This window comes from Phalacrocorax carbo, chromosome 9 (genome assembly GCF_963921805.1).
Source record: "Phalacrocorax carbo chromosome 9, bPhaCar2.1, whole genome shotgun sequence".
NCBI lineage: Eukaryota > Metazoa > Chordata > Aves > Suliformes > Phalacrocoracidae > Phalacrocorax > Phalacrocorax carbo.
The window spans coordinates 9,026,550-9,052,126 of NC_087521.1; the positions used below are offsets into that span (position 1 = coordinate 9,026,550).

Below are 25,577 nucleotides of genomic sequence, written 5' to 3' on the forward strand. Positions count from 1 at the left end.
ATATACAATTCTGTGTTATCCGAATATAAGTAAAATGCATTAATTTGCTTTTATCTCAGGAAAATGATTCCTAAGAGGCAAAGTAGCACTCTGCTTAAACCATCCATTAGGTAGCATAAATTAAACAGGTTTTCTACAGCATAAAACTATATTACAAAGCAGTATCTACATTTAAACAATAAACCAGAGGGGGAACAAAATAATCCCTACTGTAACACCATTGACTGTAATGGATGAATTGGCTCAGCATGTTTTTTGCTACTATCATAATGCTGAAGTCTGTATACTGCAGCTATATTGACAGCAATGGTAACCTTATGTAGTGCATGCACAGAAAAGCCTTAATGAGATTTGAGAACAAGTGCCATATATTTAGCTTACTTTTTTTTTTTAGGTTTACATCAGGCAAATAAAAGGAAAAAAATGCTTGACACTTACATGCTTCCTAACAATTATCTGACTAACAATGAAATACAACTTTTTACTTCTTTTTGTTAAAGTTCCTTTACAAAAATAACAGAACCTGTAATTCTCTTGCTCAGTTAAGGTAGTGTGGTATGAAGCTATACAAGACGCATTTTTCAGAAACACTAGCAGTTCCCGAGTGAAAATACTATTAGTCTGAACGGGCCAAGAAATGGTGAGTTAGTGAGGAGGGTGATATGGAGAAGTGCACCGTTGCAAGTAATAATAACCTGTTGCCTGTGTACCTTTATCATATGTGCGAAAGTAGGAGTGCTCCTCTGCTTGTTTGGTGTATTGGTTGCTTTGCTTTAGGTATTGAGATAGAAGTGGGACTTGAGGAAGGAACAAGGTTTTAATAGACTTCCAGGCCAAGTCAAAACGGGCATGTCTCTGTATGAGTCAACATGGAAGGAAAACATCATTGAAAAGCAGATGGAGTGTCAGTGTTGCTTCTATAAGCATGGGAGTAGTCAACTGACAATATAAGAAGTGCAGATAATTGGCAAGAGTCAGTTAAGCCTTCAAAAATTTGATCTGGTTGGAAGAAGTGTAAAAATGATGAAGCTACATGTGGTTGTACAAGGGTATAAAGAAAAGAAAAGGTTATTTTTCAGCCTTTCCTTATTCATGTATGTGTGGAGAGGGAAGTATCAACTGAAGAGGAATGCTTGCAAACAATCGAGGAGATCAACTAAGAGCTTTCCCTATATGACCACCAAAAAAGGTTAAATCTTAATGATGCTAAGATTCCTCTCATGGAGCTAGTGAGAGCTGTACCAGAGGGTGAACAGTCATACTGACAGAGCATGAAGAAAGGAGGAGATCTGGGGAGGACAGAGCTAGAGTTCCATTTTGTCTGTGCTTAGTTTATGTTAATGGACACTAAGAAGGAGTTATTTAACAGACAGGTAGAAGTGGGGGGTTAGATGCAAAGTTTACCTGAGCCCTCAGTCCAGAGATGGGAACTGCAGGTATCTGAATGTATATTATCATGTAAAAAGGAGAAAGGGAAGCAGGTAAGGAAAAAGGCTTGTTTAAGTCCAGTGTAAAGCAGACAATGAAGGAAGTACAATTAGCGAAAAAACATAGAGAAGATAGAAAAAGAATCTAGGAAGCAGAAAAATCCAAGGCAATAATTTGCTGAGAATCTGATCAAGCGGAGTCAAAAGTAAAATAGAAACTGGTAAAATAAAGGTCATGAGAAAATATTACAGAAATTTCAGAGGCAGTAAAGGAAGAAACAGAATCAGTGAGGATCCAGAACGAAGCTGAATAGAAACTGGACGTAGGAGTTTTAAAAAATACATTCACATTTAAGTGAGAAGAAAGTCAAGAAATAAAAGAAGACAAATGCCATCTCACCAGTAGCAGAGAGACAACATGCTTGAATTTTGATGGTAACGAATCTGGGAGAGCAAGAAATGAGAACAGGAGAGAAGTCAGCAGTGAAATAGGCTGGGCAAGTGAATGGGTTAGATGATAAAGTGAGACTGAGGAATGGAAAAGATTGTTAAACAAAGAAAGAAAACATAATAGTTAAGATTTTTAATTTTCTTGAGAAACGCTGGATATTTTCTTGTGATAGTTCGTTTTCAGAATATTTCAGTCATATTACTAATATATTACATCAATAGTTCTAGTAAACTGTTGGTTAGTGCTACATAAAATGTTTAATGAGCTGACCAGCAGTACAAAAAACAGTTTAATTTTGGAGCTTCAAGAACGAGTGTGTGCAATAGTAGGCAATAGCAAAACCAAAAAAATAGTTCTCAGAATCCTGAATTTTAGTTGCTAGAGGCTGAGTATCTGTTAGGTCTATGACTGCCCGAGAGAGACTGGACTGGGCTTCTACTACAAAGTACCACAAAGATGATGAACTGCCTTTTCATCTAAAAAACTTTTCATTTTGTTGTAGTAAATATAACTCTTCTATTGAACTTGGAACAGAACCAAGTTGCATTTGTGAGATAGCCTAGAGAGTGCTGAACGGATGTCCAAGTTACTGTAGTGAAAGCATATTATCTCCTTCTGCATGTGGGCAGCTGCTGTGTGGAAGCAGTTTGCTGTTTGTAGGAGCAGTTACTCTAAATAAACTGTTATGAGCTAATTAGAAATTGATGCTTCTCCTGCAGCAGGAGCAAAGTAACTCTTGTGTTTCTCTTTGGGATTGCAATCGATTGGGAGTTGAGGCATAGTGAGGGTATGAGTACTGCACCTTGCTTGATATCTGGATGCTTGGAACTTCACATGGTGCGTGCTGCTTTGTTCCCACTTGGCCTGAGGTAGTCTGGAGTTATTTGCTGGGCTGAGTTGACTTTCACAGGGCAGGGCGTGTATTAATCTTTCTGCTGAGGAATGGCAGACGTTTAGAGCTATCATGATGCTCATCTAATTTTCACCATGGGCTATTTTGTTTTGGAACTTCTCATCCTAGGCTTGTTTATAATAATATGATTCTTTGAAGTATGTCAGTATCTACAAGTTTCTCATGTTGATAAAACTAACTGTATTCTCAATATTTAAAGATGGCCCTGCCACTGCCGGATTCAGGTTTCTTTGTCTTCCCTGGCCTGAGTTGGCATGTTCTAGCCTTCCTTTTCACTCAGTTCCTGTGTAGTCATTTCTTGGGTAGGTACCAGGACTGTTTCTTCTGCTTCCCTATCTCTCTGTATTTGATGGTGTGCCAGTCTTGGCACATGAACAGTATCCCTTGGTAACAAGTCTTTATTTGTGGTTGCCCACAAAATACTGTAATTTATGAATACAAATGAGATGTTTCTATACCCTGATGGCATCTGACTCATTCATGGCATCTGACTTGCTGACAGTAAATAAAATAGCCCAAATGGTTATATTGCTTCATATAAGTACAAGAGTCACTTGCATCTTCTACTGTCTTCTTAATTTGTGTACTGGGATCTTCCTTTGTTCTGTTCCTGCCCTTGTTACATTCGGTCACTTATCTGGGCCACTTATAGCATTACAAAGGTATGCTGGAATTAATCACAAAAGGTTTTTAGATTTCATTTGAATTGGTTGCGTTCATTGATGGTTTTCAGCAGTCTTTAATTTTGCTCAACTTTTGTAACAGCGGGCACCATAAGTTTACAAGTAACAAGAAGATATTAATGTGTACTACAAGCACCTGAAGTCTGGTAAAAGACGTCCTTGTCATAAACCAGAACTATGTCTAGAGTGTAAAATTATCAACAAGGATCACTCCAGAAGGATGAAATGTAGTTAGATTCAGTAGGTCAATCTAGCCAAAAAGCATGAAGTAGTCATACAATGCAAAAACAAGGATTACTTTTAAAAACCAGTAGGACACTTGTCTGTTACTGGAAGCAGTCCTAATTTGTTTCAGCAAAAGAGGTTTTTATTTCCCCCATCTGGTTTTTTGTGGTAAATTCTTTTCCCCCAGATTTATCATTCCATAGTTTGCTGAAATAATGTTATATGTCACCTAAATTTTAGCTTCAGAATTACACAGATGCCTTATAGTTTGCCTAACAAGACCCTGCTGGCAATCGTCTTAAAAGAAAAAGGAGTCTGTCTGGTAATTGCAGCAGCAATAGGAACAATCTTTAGTCAACTAAACCCAAAATTGCTATCTAAAATTCCTGCTCAACAGCTGGAGAAGTTTTAACTCACTAAGCACTTTCCTTTAGAAGGTCTAGTCTAGGTGAGAGACTGAACAGTTAAAAAAGGATTTGGAACAGCCTCAGTCATGGTCATGCCCACAAGTTTACAACAGTTAAGTCAAAGGGGGAATATGTCAGTTAGTTTGTGACTTTTTTTTTTCCTTTTGCTCAGCCAGTGGTATACTCAATGTAAGTTATATGTTTAGCCTCAGTGGATTATTCCAGCAGCTACAGATGTTCGCCCTTTGGAGATGTCCTGTCCAGGTCAGATATCTCTCTGTATGGAAAGCTACAATGAGGTGACAATGGAAATTTACTTTTCTGGGACAGTTTTACCAATACAGGAGTATATAAAACTGTTGTACTGCTACTGCTGAGAGAGAAACAAAACAGTGGTTTCCAATGGATTTTACTTCTTAAGTTGCCATTCAATATTCCTGCCTTTTTGGTGACTGGAGAAACTTGTTTTTCTCCAGACTGCTCATTCATTGAATGAGAAACGTATTTGTTTTATGGAGCAGGCGATCTCTTTTCTTATTCAACAGAGAGGGCTAATTATTGAAGGGATGGTATTAATCATGCTTTTAAAATTGAGATTTTGAGCTAAGGCAATTTGGGTTAAGGTGCTGTAATTCTCACATTGTCCTGAAAATGTAAGAAATATTTGTCTGATCACTAAGTTCACTACTAGGTTTCACACACAAAAAAAAAATTATTTCTCTTGTTCTCCTGAGTCATCCCATGTGTACACTACACTGTATGTCCAGCAAACCCCCCATCTGTACTGGCTTGAAAGTATGCTGTACATCCAGCCACATAATTGAAAATAATAAGGCCACGATAAATGGGATGGCCTTGGGGTATAACACCCAAGGGATTCAATTGGTGTCACTTTGCATGAATGTCCATGCATCATGGTAATTGAGGTAACATAACCAATTACCACATTTTAATTAGACTTGTAAGGACTTGGGAAAATCTGCAATGGTGAGACAGCTCACTTAGAAAAAGAAAAAAAAGGCATCTCTCTTTTCCACAGGCTTGTTTCTTAGGAGGCAAAACCCTGCTTAAAGATCTGTTAAGGATTTTTTCCAACTTCATCTTGGTTTCATTCTTTACAATGCACTTTGAAAAACAACTTTTTTAAAAATACTGTATTGCTTCTGATCTGGTATCTTTCTTTATCCCTTTTTTCTATTTATCTGTTTCTGTGGTGGTTTCTGGAAAAGAAAACAGTTTTTAATAATGCTAGGCGTGGTGTCTCCCCTTCACTTCTCTATGTTTAATTCACTGGTGCAATATTTTTTCAAGCCTTGGACTGACACTTTTTCTAAGCTTAAAAAATAAAAAACTACAAAAAACCTGCCTTGGATAATGAATTTGTCATTGTTCAGTTATTGGTTAGAAAGCTTCACTAAACAAAAACTTGGTTTCTAAAAGATGCTTATTTTATCACAAGCCATTATTGTGTAAGGTGGGATCTAGCTAAAAGTCTTGCATAAAATTTAGAAGTTCATCAGAAGTGCCTAATATAGTGAAGTACTGAATGATCATTAACTTAATTGGCTGAGGAGGACACACTGCATGTTGTAAAGGTGCTGAACACCTATTACATGATCTACCCCTCACAAAGTAATTATTTAATTACTTATATTTGAACTTTACGAATTGTTTTTTTCATTGTCTATCACAAGTCATTTTTATTTTGATATTGGAGGTCTTCATAGTGTAATGTATGACAGTACAATCTTGGTTACTTGTATTTGTTTCTGTCAGTTGTCTTGTTTTACTCATATTTCAACACTGAAGACTGCTCACTTTGGTGCTTCCTTAAAATATGTGAATGGCTATGTGACTGTAGAGTCTGTGATGCGATGCATTATCCCTGTACTGGGCGTGCATGTGGTTTTGAGCTTCCAGGCTGCACTGCATGCCTGATTTGTGACATGGAATAATTATCTGTAGGTTCTAAAAGAAAGTTACATAAATGGTGAACATAGGTCAAAATTTTAATTGGACTTTAATTGAAGAAAGGTGATGGGCCCCACGTTCTTGCAAGAAATTCTGTATTTGTCATAATTTTCTTGAGGACCAGCCATAGTTATGATGGCAGCCATCACTGCAGTATGCAGAGTCTAGATCATCTGGCAAAACTACAGCTGGTAAAATCCTTCTTGTTGGGCAGATCTTGGTAAAAAAATGCCGACTCAGTGGAGTTTAGTCAAAATTAGTTAAAAAGTCAGATAAATGCTGGGTTATATTCCTGAGAATAATCTCCTGAGTGGCCACCTGCAGTGGAACCTTTTTAGCGTGAATGGAAACAAAAAAGAATACATTTTAGTCTTTCCATAGAGGCCTCTTCTCCATCCTCACAGACTGTAAAACTTTCTGTCACAACTAGCTAACAGGTTAGGGCAACAGTCCAGAGGTGAAATACTCCATGCGATGTTACCAATCTGCTAAATTATTCAGCTGATTCCCTCACCTCTGGCAGATGTTGTCATGTTTTGCCATGGCTTTGTAAAATGATAGAAAGCCCAAAGGGTATATTCAAACTCATAACCCCAGCCAAACTAGAACAAATTCCAGTCTTCACAGAGAGCAAACCCTCAGACGTGATCATCTGAGTTCACTGCCACCAAGTCATACTGTTAGCTGTTGCTCTAATTTTAATCACTTTATGGGACTCTTTAGTTGTTGGTTGGATTAGACAAGAAGAGGCTAATCCAGACTCCAGAGACTAAGGCAGCCCTGTTTCACTATTTCACAAGCTCTGTTAAGCCATAGGAAGCCCGAGCTCTCCCACTGGAGAGGATGGAAAGTAAAGGTACATTGTCCTAACTTTCTCTAGAGTACCAGAAGATGATTTGGGAGTACGCTGGGAGCAAATGTACTTGCTGATTCTGCCTTGTTGCCTGTGTGACCTTTGTTCTTTTCTGTTGATGAAAAGGGAGCACTGCATAGGAAGTTTTCCCGTGTAGCACAGTTTCAGTACGGACAATGCTAGGAATAGGCTTTCCTGTGGAGCCTCTTCCAGTGCAGGTGAATGACCTGCAGCAGAAAGAGTAGTTCAGCATTCTTGCTCTTTCAGTCCTTTACTCAGCACTGAAATTTCCAGACATACATTTCCTGATAATTTTGGTGGTGTTGATTACAAATGAATTTGTAGTTTCCACTATAATGAAACCTACAAGAGGATTTCTTGTAGCTTGTTCAACCAGTCCTACAGTAGCAAGTTTCAACCACCACCCACATCAACTGGAGTGAATATCTTTGAGATGCATGTTTCTCTTCTGTGACTCCTTGCTAATTCTGCAGATGCACTTAGTTTTTTTGGCATCTCCAGGATACCCAGCAAACTTCATAACACAGAGGTGAAAGTTACTTTTTTGTTGTTGGCATGAGCACAGGAAGATAAATGAAATTACATTAAAAATAAAGAGTTATTTTAATGACAAAATCAATTGCTGCAATACTTAATTACCCCAAGCCCCCTTTGATTTTTTTTTTCCTTGACAAAGCACACAACATTGCTGTGCAGTATTTGAATTTTACTTGCTTTTTTAGAAGACAGGTTTCTTTATGAGACTGGGAATGTTCCATAATGACTGATCATGTTTTTAAACAAAAAAAAAGCTACAAAGGCAAAATAAATAAAACATATATTTGCCAGTATTCTTTTAAAACCAAACATGGTTGTTTGATCATGTATAACTACTGTCCACAGCTCATACTACAGTGAAAAACTGATTCAGGTATTCAAGGCAGAAAATATCATGATCACAGTGTTACAGGAGTAGGCTCCTGGTGTTATAATTAGCTCAAAGGATAGTGTCTGAACTCGGTGTAAAATACTGTGTCTGTATTAATGTTTTTTAGTAGTATCCTGTGAACAGTCTAGTTCAGTGACGGACAAGTCTTCCCTTTATGTCACAGACACTTTGAATTTTTTTCCCTATTATGCTCTATTATATTAGAGGAAGAATTACATAAACTTGCTGGCTCAGTGCCACAAAGTTCTATATAAACATCTACATCTATATATATTTATATTTAAAAACGATTATTTCGTTGGAAATCTTTTGTATTCCTTTTCTGGTTCATGCAGTTTTAATCTATTCAAACATATAAATACAGAGTGAGGGGAAAACCGACGTATTTTAAAGTTGCTTAAACACTGCAAACTGTTGTATCTCAGGAGCTTTCAAGGCTGGTCAGTGGTGCTGTGTTATCCAGTGAGAAGCTAGAAGTCTTTTGTTTTTGGGATATACAAAGCTTCTGCGTTCATCCATGCAGCCAGAAGATGTTTCTGTTTCTCAGCTACCTGCTGGTAACTGTGTTCCAGACTGGTGCTATTTTGGAGTTGGGTGAGGGAATTTCATATATGGTAGAAAGCTGGTAATATGTTTCTCCTGATCTGTTCGTTTTTTTTTTTAATGGTTGATGTTTACAAACCCTTAAGTGATTTCAAATGTCACTGAGGCCTTCAAAAGTGCCAGTTTATCACACGGATCTCTAATTCAACATATCATCATGAAAACACTGTCCTCTCTCTCTCATGGGTAACAGCATTTGACCTTCATTGGTGGTGTATCTAGCATTCTTAATTACTTTGCATTTATAGATAACTACAGTATTAATAAATCAACTTGTCACAATTCTTTAAAATAATATTCAACAAGCAATTAAAAAAATTCAGGTTTTGGGACAGCAGAATTGAACCCTATAAAATCTAGAAATGTGAGATTTATAACTCTATAATGGGAGAAGTCAACATCATAGTAGCAGGTTTAGATCTTTATAGGGTGGTAGCATATAGTTACCAACCATCTGTCAATCTATTCATCTTTTTTTCTGTGCTACAAATTAAATACTGGTCAAAAGAGTGTGAATAAAGCACTTTCCACGGCTTTGATAAAAAGATATTCCCTGCTCCTGAGGTGTTCATTAGAACTGTAAGATACCTAAAATCTTCAAGTGGATTCTCAGGAATAATCAGGTTTTGTAGGAAGATATGTAATATTCAGAAATTGGAAATCTGATGTTTCCAATGCACGCAGATACTGAAAGAAGTGCCAAATGCCATTTAAATAGCAAAAATAACTCGATAAAAAAGAAAGAGAAGAATGGCTAGGTTTTTATTTTCAAGGACGGATGTCTTATTTTAGAAGAACTCACTTCCTATTTAGGCACTTAAGTATAGGGCTAGATATTTAAGAGTGCTTAGCAGATAGCAACTGTCATTGCAGTGCACTGTGTTCAGATTACAAGAAGAAGTCAGTGTTTTATTCAGATGCCTAACATCCACTGATCATAAGATCATGACTCAGACCAGCATTGTTTAAAAAACTAGAGTTAAGGGAAATACAAAAGTCACAAACTTGTGATTTTTTAATTTAATGACTTGTTGCACTGCATCTTTAATGACCCCAAGGTCCTTGCAAGTTCTGCAAGGAATGGTATGTGAGTGTAATTGAAGCTAATTTACTGATATTTTTTTTCAAGAGTTCTCAAATGAAATAATTTTTAGAAAGAGAGGACGAAACCTTGTTCTCTAACAGCTTGTGCAGCAGTTATTTCCATCTTACAAGGGTCTTCAGTATTGGATGATAGGGTCCCAGTCCTCCAGCCATTATGGAAATGTATTTGCAGGATCTTCAGAAAATATATGCATAATCAGGGTTTCATTGTTAAATATTATGGGATGTTCTAGGAGCTGCATCAGCTGTAAGCAGACAATACAATAAAAAAACTATTTTTAAAATGCATGAAAATAAGTAAGGTGCAATTAATCACTCTTTTTCTTAACACACAAAGTAAATGGTACCCAATGAAATTATCAGGCAGGAGATTTAAAAGGGAATACTGTTTTCATGCAGTGTGTAATAAAACTGCATCTTGTTCCTACCGGATGTTGTAGATAGCAAAAGTACAATGAGTTCAGTAAGCAATTAGACAAATTAATGGAGGAGACATCAATTAATGCTTGTTAAAGTCCCCACAGAGTGGCTTCTCACATTTGGGATGGCAGCTTCTATACCATTCTATGTGCCTGAGGATTTTTTAACTTTTCCATAAACATTCACTACTGGCCGCTGCAGGAGATGGACCCAGCTGAATGGACTGTTCATCTCACCCAAAATGTCAGATGCTTTTTGGAAGCACATGAACGTGCAGATTTGAAGGCCTACCTATACTAAATTTTTACGTATAGCAAAGAAGTTTTAAGGAATGCCTAGAGGTTTTTCATTTTACTTCTGGTGGGTTTTTTTTGCTATTTCCAAAGACTGTGATGTGCTCATTTAGGTAGTCTGCTTTCACCAGAAGAAAACTTTGAAAAATACCAACACTTAACAGTTTTTCAAGATATTTCTAGCACATTTTTCTTTAAAATATACAGAAAATATAATACACACATCTACTTAATATTTAAATATGTACATACATTTATATGTCAGAGGTACGATAATATACATTAAACAATAAAATGTAAATTGTTAGCAATGATGATCTGAATTTCATTTCTTCTTACATATAAGACATTTGTGTCATCGTTGTAGCTCTAATCCATATTCAGGTCTTCATGTTTGGTGTGCAGTAATATGTAAATTACCTAGCCAGCTGCATTAAGCAGTGTTTGTTTATTCTATTTCTTTTGGCATAGCATATAACTGAATTTCTGCCAAAAATGTGGCTGCTTCAGGGAACACTGTTTGAGTAGAAGGAAGTTTTGAAAGGAAACACACATCATAAGTCTTTACTCTGTGAAACAGTAAAATCAAAAAGAACTTTTGTTCATAAAAATATCTGTATTAATGTAAAATAATGTGCTTGTAAAATACAATGAATGAAGTGAATCTTTTTATAATGCTCTGTTTACACTGGTTTTGTAAACAAGAATACAATACTAAGAGGCAGGGATTTTTTCATACACGGGAAGGGTGACTAAAACTGGTGAAACGTGAAAATGGAAAGTTTAAGAGAAATTATTTTAAAATGGCATATTAATCTCCCCTAACACATAGCATTTAAATGCATTTAAATTTAGAAAGCAGTGAAGTTTAAGTGTTAAAAAAATTGCATTAATGATGCATAGAGCTATCTACTTATGCTGGCAGTCCTTTCAGTCTTCCAGTCTGACACTTCCTTTTTTATCCAGCCAGCTAATTTCCCCTCTTTTGTGAGGAGTAACTGTTTTCACACTAGTGCTTACCCAGCAAGCCTCCTCATTGTTTCATGGTTAATTATCTTCTTGAGCTTCACCTTCTCAAGTGAAGGGATAAAGACTGGGCCTCCCCACAGCTCTAATGAAAGCTAGGTTTTAGAGATGCACTGTGTGAATAACTGTAGTGTCTGATCTACCAACATAATAAATGAGTTCCTAAACTTTATGGAGTCACAGCTCATCCAGCAGGTTTACTGAACAATGCAGAAAGATGCTTTATTTTAAAAATCGTTTTTTATTTTTAAAAGGGAGGGGAGGAATAGTGCTTCAGTGTGAAACCAAATACCATAAACAGTTCCAAAATCTCTAAACATTACTCAAAATGTGCATGTCAAACATTCACTTTCAGTACAAACCTGTGATGCTGTATGGAAGATTTTGAGCTCTATACTTTAAAGTTGTATATTAACAACATTTATACTAATAATGTTAATACTAATAACCCTGTGCCCCTCAGTTATTACACCACTTTGTAAACTCTTGGTATTCATTGGACTTTTTGTACCTCACCAGCACTGAAAATGGCTGTTGTAGATAGAATTAAATCTTCAGTTCATGTTCCAATTTGAGCCCAAGTTTAAACTGTGTAACATTTAAAATCAACTCTCCTGCAATACAAGAAAGTTGAACAATGGCAATAGTGGTTCTGTAATAATGAGGTACTCCCCATTGTAATTTTGTATTTGGCCAAACTAAGGCAGGCAAATATAAATCTTTCACCATAACAAGTTGAATAACAAGTGAATTTCTACAAAGTATGCTTATATTAAATGATTTCTCAAGTGGCCAAAACAATATGTGCATTTAACACTGGTACCTGAGACATTGCACAGGATCTACTTGATGTACTAGATTAGACTGAAAATTCCAATCCTTTTTTTCCAGCCAGTGCCAGGGCTATGTTGGCATCTGTTATGTGCAGGGAACAATTTACCAGTGATGGAGACTAAAAAAAAAATCTGGAAGTTCAAGGATGAGATGATCTTAATGAAAGAGCTCTGCCTAGGGACCTCTTTATATTTGGAGATAAGGTCGGTGTTCCTATTTTGCAACATCTGAAAAGCAGCTCTGCTTAGATATAGGCCATGCAATGGCAAGGAACAGTTGTATTGCTGTAGCCTCAAGGTGCTTACAGTTGTAATTTTGATTCATCACCAGGAGAACTCTCTGCTACTTTCTGACAACTGTGGTGTTTAACGTAACACTTGGAAATCCATAGGTAGGCAGACTGTGCAAATACTTATGATCTGCAGCATTCCTCTAGCCTTTGACTTCGCCATACTTGCTTATTGACTTCCCTCTAGTCAATATCCCAAATTTACAGATGGTGAATCGATGATTTCAAGAAGTGGCTGAACTGAGATTACAAAGAATTTGTGGTGAAAATTTAAATAGGGGGGCAAAGGAGTCCATTCTCTTTGATAACATGAATTAGGCTAAATTTGGTAGTCTCTCAGCTGCTTCATGACAGGAGAAACTGATGATTGAGCCAGATATTCTTCATGCAGTCCTGGTATTCATAAATAATAGATGAAGTCTCCGTTTCCAGTATACGGGAAGAATTTTTATTTAGAAATTCAAGCCTCTTTCCTCCAGCTCTCAGTGAGAAAACTTCTTTCTAGGTTTCTCCTAAGGTCAAGCTCCCAAGGGTTTATGTCCTCTTCTTTTGTACCTTATATCTATCTGTTTCTATGGTGATTCTCACTCTCTAGTGTTTCTCACAAGCACTCATTTCTACTGAAACAAAGCTCTTAAAATCTCTGATACCAGGTGTCCTGATGTGCTTGTTGTAGTGTGGAGATGGCTATTGTGTCTACTGAGCCCGCTCACAGTGTCCACCAAGTTGTTCTGATTTAACTGAGAGTACACCATTAGAGTACCAGTTCCAATGTAAATTATACTAAATTGAAAGTATTCTTAACCAGTATGCAGACCTCTTAACTAATACAAAGACAAAACAACAGTGATTTTATTATGCCACCGTAGCTTTTCTAGTACAACTTTGTTCATGAGCATCTGAATGCAGAATGCAACTGATTTGCCATCGATACAGGCATACCAGTGAAAAACTGTGCTGAAGTTCTTCAGTGTAGATAAACAATAGTTAAACCTGTTTAACCATGGTCAGTTCCACAGATTTCCTGGTTTTACTTGATTTTTTTTTGTTTTAACCATAAAGACTGATCTTTGGGTAAATTCTGAGACTTGGCATGGATGAACTCCCACCAACTTGCATGGGTGTGTATCTGAGGTAGAGTGCCAGCGTTTGCTCTTTTCTGAACTAGGTGTGCATGGCAACATTTTGGGTTTGGGTAAATCTGGGAATGTTTTTCCAAGAGTTTCACAAAGGGCTTGTGTTGGATTCTTGCACAAAGAAAATCATATATTCCTCTGAAGTAAAGGTGAGACTGAAATGACATTCAATGGTGAACAATCCTGTCATGTAACCTCTTGACAGATGAAAAGAAAACTACAAAGCAGCGAAAGCAACAGTCAGTAAAATATGCCATGTAGCCAGGTTTTCTCATCACAAAAAAAGAAAAAAAAAGAAAGCCCAAATACACAACTTGGAATACAGGTCTGGGATTGTAAACCTATTTGGATGACAATATGATTCAATATAAAAATGTTATAGATGTTCTGCTCTCTAGTAAAGGGCTTCTTCAGCAAATGAGTACCAGAGATGTTAGAAAGCCATATGAGGATACGGTGGCAAAAAAGGGGGCCACTGCTTCCGCAGAGGCTGGAAACTGGATACTGGGTGGTGTGTTAACAGTGATACTCTGGGCACAGCGCAGGGACTGAACATGTTGAGTCCCTGCTTTTGCCTTGATCTGTGATAGAAGTTAGTTCCTGCAGGCCTTCTGCTGACACCACTCACCTTCTGTTCCAGCCTGGCTTGTCTGCACTGCCTTGTGTCTGGTGGAGGGGCTGGAGCCTTTCACTCTTTCTTTTGGCCATCTGGTGCTGTGGGCAGCTTATCAAGAAAGTTATAAGACCCTCACAGGACTCATGTGCAGGCATGACTGATCCCAGAGTGTTACATAGCATCATCAAGTGACATTTAAATAGCAGAAGAATGGTTAGAGAATGGCCAATTTCTCTGACTTTTTAAAACACTTCTGCTACTAGTAGGGACTAATAGTTTTCAGCTGTGCACCCTCTTAAAATCATAGAATCGTTAAGGTTGGAAAAGACCCTTAAGATCATCAAGTCCAACCGCTAACCTGTCACTGCCAAGTCCACCACTAAACCGTATCCTCAAGCACCACATCTACCCTTCTTTTAAATACCTCCAGGGATGGAGACTCCACCACCTCCCTGGGCAGCCTGTTCCAGTGCCTGACAACCCTTTCAGTGAAGAAGGTTTTCTAATGTCCAAACTAAACTTCCCCTGGCGCAGCTTGAGGCCATTTCCTCTCATCCTATCACTTGTTACTAGGAAGAAGAGACCGACCCCCACCTTGCTACAACCTCCTTTCAGGTAGCTGTAGAGAGTGATAATGTCTCCCCTCAGCTTTGTCTTCTCCAGACTAAACAACCCCAGCTCCCTCAGCTGCTCCTCATAAGACTTGTTCTCTAGACCCTTCACCAACTTTGTTGCCCTTCTCTGGACACGCTCCAGCACCTCGATGTCCTTCTTGTAGTGAGGGGCCCAAAACTGAACATAGTACTCGAGGTGTGGCCTCACCAGTGCCGAGCACAGGGGCACGATCACCTCCCTGCTCCTGCTGGCCACACTATTCCTGATACAAGCCAGGATGCTGTTGGCCTCCTTGGCCACCTGGGCACTGCTGGCTCATGTTCAGCCAGCTGTTGACCAGCACCCCCAGGGCCTTTTCCTCCAGGCAGCTCTCCAGCCACTCCTCCCCAAGCCTGTAGCGTTGCATGGGGTTGTTGTGACCCAAGTGCAGGACCTGGCACTGAGTCTTGTTGAATCTCATACCATTGGCCCTGGCCCAGTGATGCAGGCTGTCCTGTCCAGGTCCCTCTGTAGGGAAGACCTCCTGCCCTCCAGCAGATCGACATTTTCACCCAGCTTGGTGTCATCTGCAATGTCACTGCAGTTATTTCGTCTGTTGCTTGGAAGATGTGCCCACAAAACCGCTATCGTGATAAAGAAAATTAATAGTTTTAAAACCTGGATATGACAGTCCTATCCTCTAGACTTTTATTTCTGAGCCTTATCAGGGAACTTCAAACATTGTCATAAAGACAGGTAACTGAGCGATGGTGGAACCTCAGTTGTTCCCGTAAGACCCAGCCTGCACTGAGACCCTTGCAGGTGACATCTGTGACTTCAAAGTGCAGAGGTGAAGTCAGTGTCCCTCCTGTGGTTCAGGAATCTGTACGTGCTGCCACCCCATGTAGGAGACTGGCAATACCTGTAAGCACCCATAATGCCTAACAGAAAAGCACAAGTCCGGCACATGCAGGACTGAACATATTATTGCATCAAGGGAGGCAATAATAACTGTAAAATGAAGCAAGAGGAGGTATGAACCACAGTTTGAATCTTATTTTCTCAGGAAATAAACATATACCTTCTTCTTTTAACTGCAGTTATAACCAGTATGTATGTTCATGATCAGTTTCTCTAGTGATCTGTAATAAAGCATACTGCTTCCATGTATTTTCAGACTATATTGTAATGTGCAGGTCACTTCAGTATTATGGACATGGAATATTATGCATATGCTTATGCATATTAAAGCATTTGTGTTGGGAAATCGGGACAGTTTTCTTGTTGGCTATGGTATAGGGAACCCCATTTAGAAAATGAACTTAAGTGAAGCAGAGGTGAAGTGTGTATTGTACGCATGACTATTTCCCTCAGCAAAAGTACTTGGCATGCTTGCATTTTTCAGAAGACAAAATCATGTTTGTCTTCCTTGAATGTGCACACATTCCTGGAGATGGGGGATGGTTTTCTTTCTTTCTCTTTCTTTTTCTTCTTCCCCTGGCCCCTAAGTGCAGTTGAGTTTGGATAATTTGTCCACAGCAACTGAAGGATATGTTGCAGGGGACGGAGGAACAGAGTTTGTATTTATTATTGTAAAAGCTCTTTTTTTCATGTTAATTCCTTTAAAAAAAATATAATGGTACGTAGGGGTTACATTACAGTCCTGTTTCACCAACACAAAGTATCTGTACTGGAGTAGCCCATGCAAATGAAGCTGAAACAGAGAATCATTGTTTAATAAAATTTGCTGCAGAAAAAGCAAAACTATCAATGTTTTAGTAAAGGAAACAAATGAAAAAATTGCATTTTTGAGACTTTTCCTTAAAGAGCACTGGGGATGAGGAAATGTCTTTATGTGGCTTAATACTCTTATTTCTTTCTGTTAACGTTTTCAGGAGATTAACTGTTTAACCATTAAACATCAAGCCTACAAGCATTTAAGTGCATACCTAACTTTGCTCACAGGAGTTACGCCACTGAAATGGGAATGCTGCCCTGAGCAATACAGTTCAGGGTTCAAATTAGGGATAGCCAAACTCCTTAAAGCAGCACTTTCAAATACATTAGAATTAATTCAACCGTTCACTCTTCTGAGTCTGTAATTTAATTGATTCTTGGTTTAATTATATTAGAAACTTTTCATGCAACAGTAAATGCTTTCTAAGTGTTGTTTATCTAGTGGTAATATTTTAAAAATAGGAATATGCATAATATTGTGCATCTTTTTTTACTTATTGCATTGGTTTATTTTTACTTGCTTGGTCAAAACCGTTCACCTTCTTTTACAGTGAACCATGTGACCATCGAGATCTACTCTAGACGTGGCGGTATTTAGTGACTTTATAATGATAAAGTCACTCTGACCTACTTTGAAGATACCCATTTTTAGAAAGACGACATACACACATGTATATATACATGCGTGTATTTATATGCGTACACTCTTGCACATATAAAAACCAAGTTTCTAAATTCCAGGAAATTTAGTGCAATCAGTTGCACAACCTTGTATCCAAAGAATTTTTGCCAGACAGTATGGTACCTTTGCAGCGTGTTTTGTCACAGACTTCAGCAAGGCCAGGACTTTAGAGCAAGCATACAGGGCTCATCCAGCTGGAATCTGAACCTCTGTAGCAGACTTAAAGCTTCCCTTTAATTGTAGTCTGTCTTATATGTGGAGATCATCATGTCCATCTGTGACAGATCCCTTTCTTGTTGGGTATTTGAGGTTCAAGGAGTGATACCTTGAACCAGGCTAAGCAGAACACCTTTTGGAGCGTGTAAGTGCAAACTCTGTAGGGGTTTGAAATGGAATAAAAAACATGGTGCAGCACTCACACTAGTAAAGTTTTCCCAACTGGAAATGGCAACAGAAGGTTTGTCTGCTTTGTGTAAAAGACGCATTGCACAATACTAGACAGTTCTTTGGAGTGATAAACAAGACAGGAGAAGAAACAACAGCATTTTTTCCCAGTAAAGCGAGCAATCAGAATTTAGCTCTGACACCAGCTGACACTTACGGTGTTATACTTCTCATCCTCTGTATAACAAATAAAGGATCGGTTGGGGAATTGTAAACGTTCTGTTGGCAAGACCTAATAATCTATTACTATCATGATAATTCTAATCATCCAGCACCCTACCTATGCACTGAGCAGCCTGATAAGGAGGCATCTGACATGATAAAAATAGTCCTCAGAGATTCCTAGGTTTTACCTTGCTACTGCTGTTAGAGCAAACATAGGCTGGAGTGACACCACCTTCCATTCTTCACTCCAGAGCTTTATTCAAGAAGCTGTATGGTGCTGCTCTCTCCAAAAACTACCTCAATGTCTAAAGTCTCTTTCTCGTTTGAGCAGCTTGCTACATTTTGTAAAAAAGAAAGGGAAAATATATACCCCTGCTGAAAATGCCAAATACAAAATGTTTGTGACTTAGGCTGAATGATTTGTTTCAAAGTTAAAACTTGGTCTGTACTTGATAAGGGCTGCCAATGTAACTGATGATAGCCACTTGAGTTGTACTGGTAGGTTTTTTCAAGGGAGATGGTGCTTATAAGAAAAGTAGTAACTCACTAATATTGATTCAGCCAGTTTCTTGGACAGAGAAAGTTATTCTGGTAAATAACCATATCTACATAAGGGCCTTTGGAATTATAGCTGTGACAATCAGAAGAAAAAAAAAATCAAATCCCTTACTGTCATAGCTATGCCTGCAAAACTCGGGAGTATATACCAGGTCTCAGAAGAGCATGTGCATTTGAAGAATGAAAAATAGGCTTTGAAGTAAGGAGCACTCAGTGAAGATGAATGGGCTGAGGTCACAACTCTACATGTTTTATTATTTTAGTCCATCTGACTTGCAGAACAAACAAGGCAGCCAAGTGCTGATTTACAGGGGGAAGGTTATCTTCCTGACCAATAAGGACCAAATGTTTTGGTTTTGAGAAACAAAATCAGATTCTATGGAACATAAAATCCTTGGAACCTGCTGCTGATTTCTTGCCTTCGGGAATTTCCTTTTGCAGCTGGCAGAAGCTTAAAACAGTAAAATTGTGCAGTTTAGGAAGCTTTTCACAGCAATGTCATCCTAATGCTAAGAACAACAGAGTCATAAAACATGCCACAGAGAAAATGAGTAATTGTAGCTGATTTCTTGATTAACCTAACAGGTTTTCAAACTAACTTAATTTAATGATTGTGATTCTCTTGTACCAGTTTTTACTTGCAGGTCGGTTAAAGGTCAGCTACAAGTGGGAAACTGGGTCCAACTAAGTACCAGCCAAGAGCCATTATGAAAACATGGCAAACTGGCAAATCCAAATATGGATTTCTGAACACCACAGTGTACAGAACTGCTCTGATAGCCTTAGTTGCCTAGCAAATGAATGTTTTAATGAAAACCTAATATTTAAGCTATCACAACCTATTATCTCATGGGGGGGGGGGGGGAAGACTCTAAAAAATTTACTCCATAAAAGTTTTGGCATAGGTAGATCCACAAAGAGACTCTAGCCTTCAACATTAGACATGACAGATTCTCAAAATCCTAAAAGGCTCCTAACATGCCAAGGAGGAAAAAATTATTTGGCACCCGTATTTCTGCCCATGATTACTTGCAATATCTTAACACAGCTGCAGTACTCAGGGACTTACCTTACAACTAAGCCCAATGAAGCATGAGGACATCTTCCATGGAGGGTGCTTTGGTTTATCAAATATATTAATAATCATATCACCCTGCTGAATGGTGGTTAGCTACTCTGCTTAATTTGGAGAAAATAATTCTTCCATATGTCAGCTGAGTATTTTAGCCATTAGCCTACTGGACATACAGGGGTGAGATAGCCTTGTGTCTTGCACAGAAACAGTGCCACCTGTATCTATGATTTAATAGACACTGGAGCAGGGATTTGGACCTATCTGTGCCTCTTGCCCGTCAAATGTGCTGAACACTGCACTGCAGGATAAAATTATCCTTGTCTATCTATGACCCAATTAATATTTAATTGTTCTATGCAAAACGAAACAGGAGAAGCAAGCTTCTTTTCAGGACAGTGTGTAGGTAGGACTTCTTCTGAGAGAATGAGAACGTGGTTCATGTCTCTTATGCTGTCTGACAAAGTGTCCCATGCCCAAAATCAGCGCCCTAACTATTGAGCTGTTGGAGTACGTCCCATGATTTCTCACAAAAGGGATGAGTAACTTTAGTTCCTACTTCAAAAAGAGAGTTCCCAGCTGAGAATTGCAGTCAGAGATATGTGCCTTCGCCTCCACAGTTAACCTTGGCCAAGTCTTGATGAATCCACGTCAGTAATTAAGTTGTGTACAACTGCACTTCATTGGACTATAGCCACATTTGATCTCCTTGTATTTCTGTAACTTTGTAAGTCTGTTGTGATTATGATTGCTGTTTGGTGTGTGATCAATGCTTTATTTGAAAAACAAAACTTGTTCCAAGAAAGCTCAAGCAACTGAGACATCATAGTTGAAAGGTTTTTTTTTAAAAAGTGCTTGTTTTTCTGGATACAGTGATAATTGTTCAGCTGTTAAGATAATTTAAACTAAACAATTCTATATTAGTTAACCATTCTATTACAAGACTTATTGTATAAGCAAAGTCTTCCCTAAAAGGAGGCCTCTCAATAAACAGAAAAATAAAGTAAAATTGATTTGTGCTCAGAGAACCAGCCTTAAAGTCAGGGGCGACTTCTGTCTTATTTTGGTGGGTTTAAGGTGAGTCTATATTGTTGGTTCCTTGACACATCACATTTGAATGAGAAGAGTTGTCAAGGTGTTCTTCCTCTCCCACATGTGTTTCTAGAAGGAACAATTGTTGATACTTTATGTTTTGAGTCATAATAGAACATGTTACTAGAAAGTTACAAGAGTCTTAAAAAAGCAAACTAAGTTTAGCTCAATTATTTATCAGCCCTTTCCCAGAGAAAGGTGTCAGCACAGACAATATTTGAAATTCATGTAGGATTTGATTACACTGATTGATCGTTCTTACAGCTGAAGATATTAACATTCATTAGTCTTACTTACTGGTCATTAGTACTGCCTTTAATATCAAGTGAAGAATGAATAGAAATTCATCAAGTCTTGTGATTTCCAGTGCATTAGATCTGTTGTTTTAAGGCTGACAACACAAAAGTTGTTATAAATATTTCAAAAATCCTCTAATAAATCCTTTATATCTTAACTCTTTTAAACTGAGGCAGGCTAAGAGAGAGATTCTCATATACCCAACCTAATAAAGTGCTAATGGAATGTTTTTTACTAACACACTAACACACTCCTATGTGATTCTGCAGAATTGTTAACACTTGTTACTTATAAAATTACTAACCACAATTAATCTCTATTAAAGAAAAGTCGACATTCTGTAGTATATTTTGACAGCAAATAAGAAAAAAAGACTAAGAAAACTAAGAAATCATGCAAAATATAATAGGTTCCATTTTAATTGATCATTTTAATGGTACACAAAAAGTAACAAAATTAATAGCCTATTAGTAACTTTACTCCCATTATTTTACTTATGTGAGTTCAGTGGAAGCACATTGAAAGTGCAGCTGTAAATATTTTTAATCTTTGACTTTTTTTTACAGGAGCCTCTGAATGTTATTGATCCCAGTTTGATGGATCTAAATGGTCCAAGTGAAGATGCTCTAGAATGGGACGAAACTGACATAAGTAATAAGCTGATCAGTATTCATGAAGACTTAAGTGATCCTGATCAGGAGCTCAAAACGGACGATCTAAGCCAGAAACCTGCTTCAGGAGAATGTGGTGATAACAATGAGAATGAAGACGAAAGTATCAGTGATCGTGGAAGTCCTCTTTATTGTCCCAGCATTACTTCCCCTCCAAATCCTCACATCTATCAGGTCTATAGTCTTCATAATATTGAATTATCAGAAAAAAAACACATGCCTTTTTTGAAAAAAACATCCAAACTCTCCAGTGTAACACAGTCTAACATTTTAAACAAAAGTCTTAGTAAAGACTCATCATTTTCATCTACCAAATCCCTGCCGGACTTAATAGGGGGGACCACACTGGCAAAACCATATAACTATATGTATCAGAGTGGAAATATAAGCCGGCATTCTGAGAGTGAGAGTGGGATAGTGAGTGAATGTGATACAGAAACTACAAATAATTCTGAAATTTTTTTGCTAAATGATATTGAAACCACTCAGAGCAATCCTGAAATTGGGCATGCAGAAGCTCAAGTGGATGATATAGTTGGTGTAATAAAGCAAAAAATAAAGCAAGATGAAGAAGAGCATGCTAGTATCTCAGACGATTTCCAGTTGGCACCTTCTGCATGTTGTGGAAGTGAAAATGATGAGGATTTGGACAGCATTACTATGTGTAACCCTGTTTGTCTAGAAGAATTGCAAGGAAAACATGATGTGTTTACATTTTATGATTACTCATATCTTCAAGGCTCCAAATTGAAATTACCAGTAATAATGAAACAATCACAAATTGAAAAAACACATACAGAGGGCAGTTTGTTTCGTGGGTTTTGTTTTGATAAAATACCTGGTAAATCTGAACATAAGCCTGGAGAGTCACAATCAGATGGGTTTGTTCATGACCATGCTCTGGCAAGTATCCCTGGAGAATCAGATCCCGATTCCTGTAAATCTGCAGAAACTGTAAGAAAATTAATTGTTACAGAGAATACAAGACAGGTTTCAACTTTATCTCGTAGTTCTTCATTAGAATCTCTGTCTGTAGTAGGTGATTTGTTCAGCTCAGGTATTTTTAAAAGTGGAGATGGTCTTCAGCGAAGCACCTCTTTGGAGAGCTGGCTGACTTCCTACAAAAGCAACGAAGATCTTTTTAGTCATCATGGCTCAGGAGACATAAGTGCAAGCAGTGATTCTGTTGGAGAGCTCAGCAAAAGGACATTAGATCTTTTGAATCGCTTAGAGAATATCCAGAGTCCTTTAGATCAAAAGATAAAGCGCAGCATCTCTGATATAACACTCCAAAGCAGCTCTCAAAAAATGTCTTTTACTGGACAGCTGTCTCTAGATATTGCATCCTCAATCAATGAAGACTCAGCAGCTTCTCTCACTGAACTCAGCAGCAGTGAGGATCTTTCCCTCTGCTCTGAAGACATTGTACTGCACAGAAATAAAATACCAGATTCAAATGCATCATTTAGAAAACATATTAATAGATCTGTAGCTGATGAAAGCGATGTCAATGTCAGCATGATTGTTAATGTCTCCTGCACTTCTGCTTGTACTGATGATGAAGATGACAGTGATTTGCTTTCAAGTTCCACCCTTACCTTAACTGAGGAAGAGCTAGGTATCAAAGATGAAGATGATGACTCCAGTATAGCAACTGATGAGGATATTTATGAAGAATGCAATTTAATTTCAGGACTTGATTATATAAAAAATGAACTCCAAACTTGGATTAGACCAAAATTTTCTTTGACAAGGGAGAAGAGAAAAAGTAACCTCAGTGATGAAATTCAGCGCAGTAAAGAAGTTAGTAATGAGACATCAAAAGCCACAGATACATTAAGCATTGAAACACTATTGAATGGTTCAGTACAGAAAATATCAGAAAATAATGGCAATAGTAAGAATGAACCACGTGATCGTGAAAAAGGGACAAAGAGTCACCTGACGAAAGGTACCTCTCAGGCTGTGAAAGATCAGCTTGTGGATGATATGGAGAACGGCAATGTTGAAAATACTCTTGGCAGTCAAAAGGAAGGTCTTGTTAGAACATCAGCAACTCCCAAAACTCATGCGCCACTTGATGTCAGAGAAGCTGAAAATGAAGGTTGTGTCTGTGAAGCATTTACAGACAGTTCAGATGATTCACATATGGACGGCAAGGAGACTGTTCTGTCATCAGATGGATCCAGAAACCCTCCGAAAGAATGTCAAAGTCATCTTCAGCTGGATAGTCACTCTGTTGCTTCCTCCCCTGCTAAAAAGCCTTGTCTTGAATCTTCCTCAGAAATTAATTGTGGAGACATACAAGATACAGCTTTACAAACATCCTTACCAAATGGTCAGCCTCATAGAATAAGCATCACTGAAAAATCTACTGGTTGCTGTACAAACCTGAAATCCAACGAAGCAGAATGTGACTCCTCAGCCAATGGTCTTGATTCGTGCTGTAACTGTGAATCTGCTGCTTTTGATAAAAGAAACATGGAAGATGGCTCAGTACACAATTTTGTGAGGGAGATAATAGACATGGCATCAACAGCTTTGAAAAGTAAGTCACAACCTGAATGTGAGTCATCTGCTCCAGCTTCATTAACACAGATCAAGGAAAAAGTGTTAGAACACTCTCACAGACCTATTCAGTTAAGAAAAGGGGACTTCTATTCTTATCTTTCACTTTCTTCTCATGATAGTGACTGTGGAGAGGTAATCAAATACATAGAGGAAAAGAGCAGCACTCCTGTGCCACTGGACTTTACAGATGAGAAAGAAAATATTGAATGCTTTTTTGAAGCCTGTCCTGAGGAAGAACGGGTTGAGCAACAGCAATCCATTTCTAGTGGTACTCCTGAAGCACAAGTTGAGCAGCAGCAACCTATTTCTGACACTATTTCTGAAACGTCACCAGAGTCAGTAGGTGAAGTGACTCTAGAGTCATTAGAAGTTAAAACTTCATCTGAAGGTAGGGATTTATCATTCTTACGTGATGATGACAATGTTATAAAGGTCCTGAATCCTAACAAACAAAGTGTATCAAACAATTTGAAAAATGCTGCTGCTGATTTGCTAATTTCAGATGGGCAAACTGAAGGTTTGGAAAATAATTCTCCAGAGCTTAGTACGAAAAAGGGTAGTACAGAAAAATCACCTGGAACTGAAGAGCCCAAAGGATGTGTTGCTGCTTCTGAAGAGGCTTCAGCTATAGAGTTTCAGTTAAAGCCTGGCCATTCACAGAAGAAGGATGTTTTGCATCAGAACAGTAAAACTCTTACTTGTGAGGAAAATCTCCTGAATCTTCATAAGGAAAGACATATAAATATGCACAGATAGAATGTAAACCTCTGCAGGCACGTACATTTTCCTAAAAACAGGTATGTACTCTACAAGTTGCGTATTCATTATTTTTACTTTTTTTGGCTTTGATTTTTTTTGCACTTTTGTACAATGAAAGGAGGTGACTCACCATCCAGGGCTTCTGTTTTATGATAGTGCTATATCATTTGTTTTGATTACACTATAATCCCAATTTACATGCCAATGGTCAACAAACAGTGAATACTAACTGCTTCTTGCCCTTTGGCTTTGCACTGACTGGAGCTGCTCTGTTCTGGAATAAATCTGCTGTCTTGCAGAACTTAGGAACTCTTCGACCATAATATTTTTGTATCAGCCTCCTCTTCCTTCCTCAACTGAGCTGTGGAACTAGAAACCAGCTCTACTCATTGATCCCCTTCTCCACAGTCATCTGGCCTTACAAGGTGTTCAAAAGCACTTGATGAAGCTGAACTTCTGGTTTGACAAGAATTTTGGGTGACTAATGAGTTGGAGTTCTACAATATTTCCAGACAAGCCATGAAGAATGGCTAATCAGACTGGAGACTAAGCAGAGAGATAATAAGTCATCTCTTGGTGTCAGTTTACTGTCGTTTAAGTTCAGTAAGCCATTATTAAGAGCACAGTTGTTATAACACAGGGTTAGGCCAAAAGTTGAGGTAACAAAAAAGAGAAATCTTTGCAACATAATTAAAGAGTATAATGTAGAGGGTAATGTAGAATAAAGACCTGAAT

General features: G+C 38.0%; 1 protein-coding gene across 3 annotated transcripts in view; it reads left to right on the top strand.

Moving 5' to 3' along the window:
* The window catches only part of AKAP6 (A-kinase anchoring protein 6), a 237,152-nt gene that overhangs the window by 206,172 nt on the left and 5,403 nt on the right, over positions 1 to 25,577 (top strand). For 2 of the 3 annotated variants that reach the window (XM_064460235.1, XM_064460236.1), the window contains exon 13: positions 21,408 to 24,880. In XM_064460235.1, coding sequence (XP_064316305.1) covers positions 21,408 to 24,839 — 3,432 coding nt within the window. In that variant the 3' untranslated portion in view covers positions 24,840 to 24,880. The remainder of the gene's footprint in view (positions 1 to 21,407; positions 24,881 to 25,577) is intronic. The other variant, XM_064460237.1, reaches the window with a different exon arrangement.